General features: G+C 45.3%; 2 protein-coding genes across 2 annotated transcripts in view; both read right to left on the reverse strand.

Moving 5' to 3' along the window:
- Nucleotides 1-1595: 1595 nt before the first annotated feature.
- Nucleotides 1596-3889, reverse strand: LOC126572800 (arrestin homolog). Its single transcript, XM_050232441.1, has 4 exons — nt 3481-3889; nt 2528-3338; nt 2321-2450; nt 1596-2239 (listed from the first exon to the last, which is right to left on the reverse strand). Exons 1-4 carry the CDS (start codon nt 3587-3589, stop codon nt 2138-2140), a joined length of 1152 nt encoding a protein of 383 aa, XP_050088398.1. The 5' UTR covers nt 3590-3889; the 3' UTR covers nt 1596-2137.
- A 1730-nt stretch (nt 3890-5619) lies between these two features.
- The window catches only part of LOC126575519 (uncharacterized), a 6411-nt gene continuing 2030 nt past the window's right edge, over nt 5620-10000 (reverse strand). Inside the window, exons 5-9 of the mRNA XM_050236247.1 lie at nt 7855-8005; nt 7460-7765; nt 6570-7375; nt 6409-6499; nt 5620-6340 (exon numbers count right to left, since the gene is read on the reverse strand). Coding sequence (XP_050092204.1) covers nt 6191-6340; nt 6409-6499; nt 6570-7375; nt 7460-7765; nt 7855-8005 — 1504 coding nt within the window. The 3' untranslated portion in view covers nt 5620-6190. The remainder of the gene's footprint in view (nt 6341-6408; nt 6500-6569; nt 7376-7459; nt 7766-7854; nt 8006-10000) is intronic.

The following is a 10000-nucleotide window of genomic DNA, read 5'->3' on the forward strand; positions in this document are numbered from 1 at the left end:
GGAGTTTCGATGACGGAAGCACTGAAAGTAACGAATTTCTCAATTTGCCTTCGAATGATGTCGAGTGCTGCTGGTACGCAAGCAACTATGTGTTGTGGTATAATGGATGCTCGTCTGCTGGAAGCATCTTTAAAGCGTGCAACCATATCCGTGGGACTACTCCATAAAATACACAAAATCACTGTATAACGAAAAGTACGTGATAAAAATCGGGCGCTTCACAACCGTGTACTAAAATGCGATATTTGTTTTGTGCTGCATGCCATCTCTTGCTGATCGAACAGAAAACACAATGGCTAAATAAGAAATCGATTCCTTTCGTGCGTCGTCCGTGGGTGTTGCCGCAGAATGATCATGAGTTGTAAAAAAAAAACACTAAATGTTCAGTAGCTCACGAACGATGCGCTACTTAAGGGGTGAAGTGGGGAAAGAAAGGAAACTTTCATCAATCAGAAAGTTTACTTATTCGTCCTGTCCGTCGCTTTCACTCATCAACCGTAACACACAAGTATATATACAAATATTCTTTGCTACTTTACATCCATGTACCAGTTAAGGCAACATTATTTTATGCCGTGTCGGCCACCGCCATTCACCAGGTCACCATGACTAGTGGGCCAGGAGGGACTAGGGGGACAGAATAAGTGTTTAACAGACCTGGACAACAGTCCATCTGGGGCATTCTGTGAAAATGGAAAATGTTTGAAATTGAAACGCAAAGCTAACGAAAGAGTACCCGCGGTCGAACGGTGCATACAGTAATGAATCATCCTAATACCAAAATATACAATTAATATAGAATATTATATAAAATGAAATAAAATAATGCAGGAATAAAAACAGTCTTCGTGGCACTCGCCGAGAGCCGCTGCAAAGCTGCTAGCAGACGAATAATGAAACCGACAGAGAATTGTGCAAGAATGTGCTAGGCATAGCAAAGGTAAAAAAAACTGACCGAACGACTGGTTTTGGAAAGGCCAGAATGAGGCCATCAGGACTCATTCAACGCTGATACGCGAACGTTGGTATCTGGTAGCGTTGCGTTGCAAAATGATCTGCGAAAGACACCGAGGGCCGATAAGCACAAGAAAAATCGAAGCAGGCTGAGGATATTGGAAAAGCAAGGTAGCGGGAATGGAAAGCAGAACAAAAAAAAGACAAGTAGTAGGCGCGGGAAATGGTTTTATTGTCCATCCAGGACAAACTAAGTCATTGCAATAAAGGTAAGATCCATGAATCTAGAAAAAAAAATACTCGTAACGATACAAATGTTTATTGCTTTTATTTGTTTTTCATACCATACCTGGGAGCGATGGAAATTGTTTTTTGTTCGATTTTAAAAATGAATAGAACGAGAAAGCCCATTTCACTCCCATCCCCCCCCCCCCCCCCCCCATAAACCATCGCGGAATGGATGGTTTACTTTGATTAATCACTTACAGAACTTCCAATCGGTCGAGGGAAAGGAGCTAGTTCCAGGAGCAGAAGCTGGCTTCAAAAGCATTCATCCGGATCCTAGTTGTTGATCATTTGAAAGGTAGCTACTACTACATTATAAACTGGTCGCGGGAAAGAAGTGCAAGTGAGGCGTTGAATTTAGCCAATGTTCTTAAATCATGTTTTTATTCAAAGAGAGTTTTTTGTTGTTCGGTGTGTACAAAATTTACTTTTCAGTTTGCAGCATACGAATGCAATCTGCTGCACCAACATCCAGAGCCGCAGTTCCGCAATCCGCGGAGACTCGCGTAGCAAAATGAAGAAAAAAATGCCAATCGGATTCGTACGCAGTAAAACAGTGATCGCCGATGAGGAAAATCCATACATTGCATTGGTGCATTGGGGGAGTTCCGCAAGCATTCACTGCTGCTGCTGTTGCTGCTGCCGCCGGTTCCTTCGCTTCGCACCGGGTCTTGGGGAATCTCACTCTTGTTCGGTTTGATAATATCGTATCGTGCCATTCTGCGTCACCATTGAATCTCGTTGGACAAGACTGCTGATTAAAAGCCTGATGGGACGCAGGTTAGCAAGATCACTCGTTCGTTGGTCGTTTGCGTTCTTAGGAAGTTATGTGTAAAATGTCTAAATGTCTCTATCATTGTCATCGCAGCAGGCGGGCGTCCATCGAGTCGGCCGGTGTTTAATCGAAATCCACCGACGCCTGCTGATCGACGGTGTCCTGTCGGAATGTTTCAACGTCAGCCTGGCTGTCGGCATGGATCACCTTGGCCTTGGTGCCTGGCTACAGAAGAAAAGAATGAATCAAAAACAGGAACTTCATCTACTGCACCGCAATGGGAGGGTGGGGGCAGCATTGGCTTACCTTCGGGTGCATCAGCACGAATGGCAACTCAGCCGACAGCTCTCCGCCTAGGGCACCAAGGAAAAGCTTAACTTTCACGGCATACGAAACAATGATTCCGAAGGCATCGCGTTGATCCGGTTGAGCTAGTCTGTTGTGCCGGGACAGCAAACATCGGGATATTAGTCACGTGCCATTCGGCCATCGTGCCACGTACCAAACACTTACAGAGTAGTCGATGCCAGACACTGTTCCTGGCGCTTGATTTGGCCATCGAGGGCAACGCCACGGCGCTGCTTGTTGGAGGACAGTAGCGGCGTTAGGTACATCACCTTCTGCAGACTGGAACCGGGCTGAATGGGGCATCCTTCGCTGGTTTCGAGCGAAGCCACCGTGTTACGGTAGCTGCCATTCTGGAACAGCACCACGTCGACGCCCTGCTGCACCATCGCCTTGATCTTCTTAACCATTTTGTTGGAATTGTTACGGATGCAGATGTTGACGCCTATTCGTTCACCATGCAGGTACAGCTGCTTGTCAAGGGTCACCTCTAGCTCCAGCTCTCCGGGGCTAAGCATGAAATCCTTGCGAACCACGGTGCACGGTTGCTGACCCTGCTTGGTCGGAGCGAACTGGATCTTACGGATACCGAGCGTGACGGTGCTGCGACGATGCGTACGATCGGTTTCCGAGTCCCCGGCAAAGATCTTGACGTAGTACGACACACCACACGGTTCGCCATTATCATCCTCACCCTGCTGCAGCGTGACCGACGACGGAGCATTGGTCGAGATGTTGAACGTGAAGGGTACGGCATTTGGGCCGAGCTTCTTCAGCAAACGTTCCTGCAGCTTGGTCTGCTCCTTATCCGACTTTTCCGGACGTGGATAGATCTGTTCCGACGCTAGGAATAGCTCCTTTTGGAAGTTTAATCCCATCACCTCGTCCTCCTCGCGCCCATAACGGAAGCTGCAAACCACCTGTCCGTAGATCTTGCGATTGTCCCGGATGTACTCATCGTCCAGTACGATGATACCATCTAGGGGAGAAAATGAAGCATTGAGATGAGTTTGCAACCAAAAATTTTCCCAATTCCCAATCCTCGCTCTAGGTTCTCTGCAACGACCAGATTCCTTCGCTTGGTTATCGCACTGGTTTCCAGGGGTTCCTGGTATACACACCGATCGGTTCGACACCGGAAACGTGATCGACAAAGTCACGCTTGCCCATATACAGCGTGACCTTGCCATTCGGGGCGCACTTCTTGAAGACTTTGAAGTTGTACACCATTTTGCTGGCACTCAGATCCCACTCACTGAACGTGTATTAGATGGAAATGCCCGAATTGCCCGGGAAACACTCAAAAGCACTATAAGTTTGGATTTAGCACAAGCCACAGGACACTGGAAACGTATGAATTGGAGTTCGTTCGCGGAGTGAGGTATCGATGGTTCGCTGGTTGTGTAACGTCGATATATTCGTGATATTTTCGCTGTTCGATTAGTTAAAGTAGTTCAGGAAATTTAAAAGATTCGTTACGCCACCAGCACAGATGGATGACAACCGTCGTTCCTGTTGTTGAACGCAAACTGAATTAGACGGCGTAAGGTTTGGCTGCATTTATACGCTCTCGTCCTCTATCGTCCGCACATTCCGGGGACCTGCACGTCACCCAAGTCCCGCTGATCCAATTACGCGCGGTCCTAGAATACCTCTGGCAGTGGCCGGTCGATACGTTAGGCCGGGCCTTCGATTGGCTGGACAACGTGTTTTCTCTTCCTTGCCTCAGATTCCTAGTCGTCCTTTCCGTCTTCCTACACCTACAGTACAAGGAAATATTGTTTTATAACATTCATCAACCTTATTGCCCTTGTTCCTGGCAAGGAAGAGCAGTGTCGAAAAGCGACAACAGAAGCTCAGAGGTTGTGGTTGGTGTTACTACCACCCTCCCTTTCCCAAATGTTCGCTCCGATACGAGCGAAGGGAATGTGCAGCTTACACGCGTGGCATCACCGATTGCGAGTGTCTCGCACGTGCTTCATTCAATTCACTCCCAACCATAGCTCTGAGCACGTTTTTGGCAAAACGAACCAAACAAACATTTGGGCCACTGGAAACCTAAGACGCAAAAGGGAATTCTGAAGCAATAGGAACAGTGTAGGGGAATATTGGGAACCGATCGATGCTCATGTAATTTTTGAAACATTTTCTTTTGATTTTAATTTTCGCCAAAAAAACAAATTTGTTGAAACGTGAACGTTTATTAGGAACCAACTCTCAGCCACGGTATCCCTTTTTATAGTGGATCCCGTTACCATGCAATCAGGGTTCAATGGCAACTAAGTTTTACTAAAATATCAACTGCCTACTTGCATCTTCAACAGAATTTACCTAAAATTAATAATCGAACAGCAGACGCATGCATTCAATTTTCTGCAATGAGTAGTATCGGGATCGTGCGCGTCATAAGTCAATGGGGGCGCCTGATGTTTCGGTTTTTCCAGCGCAGCAGTGACGAGCCGGGAGGAGACGATGGTAGAGGACGATGCACGAGTATATTACCCAATTTATGATCGGTGTTTTAATATTTTCAAATAAATGTCCTTGTGGGCCCAGTGTTCGATAAACTCAAACCGATGGATGGCCCCTATTCAATTAAGGTAATGCGAACGTATCGATTTCCGGCTAGTGAGCATCATATTCGACGACCACATAACGTTTGGTGGAAAAACGTGACCGCAAGGTGACTGCTGGCGGGCGACATTGACGCGCGACACAGTCTTTAGATTGGATTTTGTTTGTTTTTGCTGCATCTATTCCTTTGTTCCAGCAGACTGACTCCAAGATGTCTTCGGTGGTGGCGTTCTAGTAGTAAAAAGTACGGTTTCCTTTCCTCCGTTGGGGATTGTGACGATCCTGTCGCGTTATGCACCGTTAGGTGTGCTTCAAAGACGACGCAGGTAATGTGTAAAGTCCTGGTTGACCATGAACTTTAATGGAAGGCTTTACAGCGATTGACTGTTTGCCGTGACGTTATTGCAGCCATTTTTGCTATCCTGCTTAAGATTGTTGATTGGAATGTATGCATTTCTTGAAAAAGAATTATACCAACGACGTCTTCTTATCGCATATTCGACGATCGTTGTTGTTAGATCTTGTCCGAAAGCTTGTGACTAAGCCTCTGTTGCGGAAGAGCATCGCTATAACCTTTTTAATACCGATGAATTTTGCTAGCCTATGGTACGATACAGATATTCGCACCTAGACTTGGGAAATATCGATCGATCACCCGGAACCGGAAGGAAACAAATACTCGTGAATATTTTTGTGTATGTATTTATTTATTACACTTTTCCTACCTAAATAGTCATGATAACAGTAGAATCATATACCAAATTAAAAAATCTCTTTGGATATGTTGGTAAAGCCCACCAGTTCCCTCTTGATTGACTGATAGCGCATAGGTATTTTTGGTTCGCTAGTTAGAATAGGTCAGTCTGCACTCGTAAATCGTAACTTTTAAATTTTTCAGCATAAACTCTTAACGCATCTTGAACTAAATTTATAAACCCTTTGCCTTCATTCTCTAGCTATTCATCGTTTAATTGGATCCTACCCTAAAAAGGTCAAACATGTCGTTTTGGCACAAATTTGTTGCAGAACAACATACATCAGGCGACAGCAGAATGGTTGTTCGGTACACCGGAAGTATGAGTATGATGCTGGTAAAAGGAAAGAAAGCGGTTGATTGTAAAAAAATATAAAAAAAAGGAATGTGCTTCATAAATCATAATGCCCTCTGCTCTTATCACAGAAAAGGCACTCGGTACAACCCATTTTGTACACCTAACGTGGGAGCACACAGAGCAGACACTTCCGAGCTTCGCTTTTCTAGCTATGCAACTCTTCGTAAGGAACAGTTTCCGTAGCAGCCGACCGAGCTTTGCTGTACACGATTAGGAACGCGATACCGATGATCAAGCCAACCGAACCGAAGAAAAAGGCCACATAAATTCCCAGTGACGGTAGCGCCAGTGCCAACTACAGAACAGATAAAAAGAGATTCAATTAGGGATGGCTCTTGTACCGAGAGCGCAACGTTAGATTACCTTTGCCTGTTCCGCTAATTCTTGAGTCAGTGTTGCACGCTGCCGGAACCATATCATGGGCACCATTAGATCGGGAACATTTTTGTAAAACCTGTTCGTTTGTGCAAAACATTTTGTAAGATTACATGTGGTACTGAGTGTACTGTTTGAATGTAAATTACTTAAAGCCTTCAATCGGCTGCAGATGCTCGTTGATTTGCAGCTGTGCACGAACGTCCAACGGAATGCCCGTTTTGGGCTCGATGGCCATGTAGAACTCGTGTAGCGTCCGGTTGGGTTGCATACCCGTCACGGCAGCGGTGAAGCTTTCGTCTGCCAGGTAGAAGTGAGGGAAAGACACAAACGTCGGAGAACCAAATTTGCAGGCCGATGCATTGAATACGCCCGGTTTTACATCGGGACAGTGCTGCGCGTCCGCATTGCACCAGCAGGCAGCCGCAGGATACTTGATACCGTTATCAAACACGCGATCGTCTCCGACATACTTCACACCTTGCACGTTATACAGCGATATTTTCTCGCTTTGCTGCAGCGTTATCGTACGACAAATGTCCGGCGGGAACAGCGATATATTGGACGGCGTCTCAACGTTCGGGGGCCATAGTTCGCCAGAAGTACCAGAGACTTCTCCACACCGGCCACGATACATTCCGGTTCGGGATGCTCCGTTCCATTGTGTGAGGACACCGACGCTGTCGAGCGCGTCCACACCGGTGTGCATCGTGAATGATCCATCGTAGGTCTCACTCAAATTACGTCCATAGAACCAGCCGAACTTGTCGAACGGAATGTTTATGTTGGTGTTGTTGATTGACTTGATCAAATTCAGCAACGGATCATCGACACCATCGAAAAGCAGCTCTCTGACGGACTTGTTCTTCCATACCAGCGAGCCGTCCAGTTGTAGCACAACATCGAGTACCTTTTTCATCGCAAAATTGCTGTCGCGCAAAAAATAAGCAGCATTCTGCATTTATCGTGAAATGTGGAAATAAAAAAGGAAAAAGCTTTCATATACAACATAGATTTAAAGAAACCCCGTTAAACTTACCAGTGAAATCACATTCAAATTCGTTACCAAATCGTCCAGCGATCCTTGCGAAAGTTCGGGCACAAAATGCCATGTCCGGCGTTGTTTGTATGTTACGGTGTTGTTAGCATTCCACACGAGTCCCACTCGTTCGTGTACCTCGCTGAAAGTGTATGGACCAAGTTCGACAAAGTTCGGCTTCACCTTCGGATACTCGGCCAGTTGGTCCGCGTTGGTCCAGTTGAAAAAGTAAATATCGAGGTACATCGGAATGGGCGTTTTTATCCAGTTGTTGAAGTTAGTAGAACCATTTTTAACAATCAATTTCTGCAAAAGAAACACGTTACATTCGGCATTCAGTTTGAGACGTTTCCCCGTATTTCACAGGAGAGGCTAAGTGTTTCACTTTAACATACATCATGCAACACCTTCTCCGACATGGAAGGGCAAAGAACGCCCAAAGTGATTGCGACCAGGATCAGGAAGGCTGAGCACCCTAGGGATATAATCTTTTTCTGCAGGTCCGAGCATGATGAACACATTTTTATCGTTTCTGGATCCTTGCAGCTTTATATGTTGGTGTTGGTTGGAGCGCTATATTCAGATGAATCCCTATCAGTGACAATGCCCGTTCATGCTGAGGGAATAAGAACATAAAAAACTTGCATTAAATTCATACTACTTTTAAGACCACCAGTCATTTATTGAATAAAGTGGTTCGTTAAGCGTATAGAAAGTCCTAATTGAATTACTGGAAGCCAGCAGCCAGAATACAGAATAACGATCGTTCGTTCTTTTACGGTAGCATATAGGCGAATGAAGCACAAGCGACGCATTTGTTTAGAATCGTTATCTCCTGCGATAGCGCCGGTTCAGTTTAGTTTACTCTGTGAGTAATGCACAGTCCTTGATGCTGTGCAGAGGTCATTTACCACTAACGCCATTCGGTTATCATTGCAGACTACCATAATGAAAAGTGGGTTGTTAGTAAGACAACGCATAAAAGAGATTGATAGCGCGCAGCAAACGTTCCGATAACATGCCTTTGCACCAGGGTGCATTCTGTGGGATAGGTCACGAAAGAGCATGACAATCGGAACACATTCCCGGTTGCTACGATCATGCAAGGCGTTAGTAATTGCTAGCAGTGCTAACGCACGATTGTTACATGATCATTTTGTCTCCCACAAAGAAGCCCCTCTGTTGCACCCCTTGGGTAGCCAACAACCGGATAGATAACCTTTTTGCAGGCACAGCCGAAACTACGAGTAAAAGCGAAACGCGTCGATGGAGCTGCCGTGAGCTGGTGGTGGCTCAACCGGTGTGATGCAACCGATCCATCGTAACTTGTTGTCTGATGACCTCGAAAGCGTTCGACTTTCAGTTAATTCACAAACCCAATATTCGTCGACTCCAAGGCGAGATTCGGACGCTCTACTCTTGATCAACATTTAAACTAAATACAACATCAACACACCCAGACGAGTGATCGTAGGAACGATTCACTTTAAAATTGCTCTCGATCAGCAAGATCGGGGATTGAGGTTGTTAGGTAACCGCGAATTGCCTTGTGCGTCTATTGTGCTCTGAAATCTTAAAAGTAGCCTAGTCGTCGCCACGGATATCATTATCAACTGGTAATGACTGTAATGCTTTGTTCGGCGGTTTCACTGAGTCATCTCCTGTGCAGGGAAGGGTAAAATTCAAGATAAATCTTCAACAGCCTGCTGCGGAAAATATAACGATTAATCCTAGATAGCACACAAGCACCACAGAAACCGTTTCATGGAATGGAATTGTAAATAGGGAAACACACGTCGTAATACCTTTATCACAAATCGATTCAGAATTCCGTCCGCAAATTGATTCAAAGGAACGCGAGCTACACCGAGAGCTACTGAATAAAAACAACTGATCCCAGGTAGCCACTCCCCGTCCAGAGAAATCGCACCGAGGGTGAGGCCAACCGTTGAATGGAAACTTGAGCACTGCAACGGCTACGCAAACGCATGCGTTTCTATGTTATTTTTGAAAGGGGCTTCGCCTGCGATGAAAACGCATAAACGTTTTTGATGAAAAAAGATTGATTTTCACGGCAACGTGTGCCAGTTTTCATTGAATTTCATAGCTATGAATCTTTTTTATGGATTGTAAATGTAAAAAAGATATAAATTGAAATTAACTCCCGTAAACACAATATACAATAAATGATTCAAGTCTGAATACTAACGCCCTGGTCGCTGCAAAATTGTACTTCAAATGTTATTTATAGGTTTAGCCTACCATTTACGAGGTAGGTGACGACGCACTTGCAGCCGGTGGGTTGTTTTCGTGGGTGGGAATGTAGAATGTATGGATTACGGCCAACCCACAGCTATCGATAACGGGAATCATCTGATAGGAAAAACCTCGTGGCATAATGATAAGACAAATGGCACCCTGCGATCTAATCAGTTTTAAGAATGTTTTGCACCTAAGCAAACTTTGCGCAGCGAGCATTTAGTTTAGTATAAAAGAACACAAAAAGTACTTTATTGTCATAACCTATATCCTTGCTGTTCC

Source organism: Anopheles aquasalis, chromosome 2 (assembly GCF_943734665.1).
Source record: "Anopheles aquasalis chromosome 2, idAnoAquaMG_Q_19, whole genome shotgun sequence".
Lineage (NCBI taxonomy): Eukaryota > Metazoa > Arthropoda > Insecta > Diptera > Culicidae > Anopheles > Anopheles aquasalis.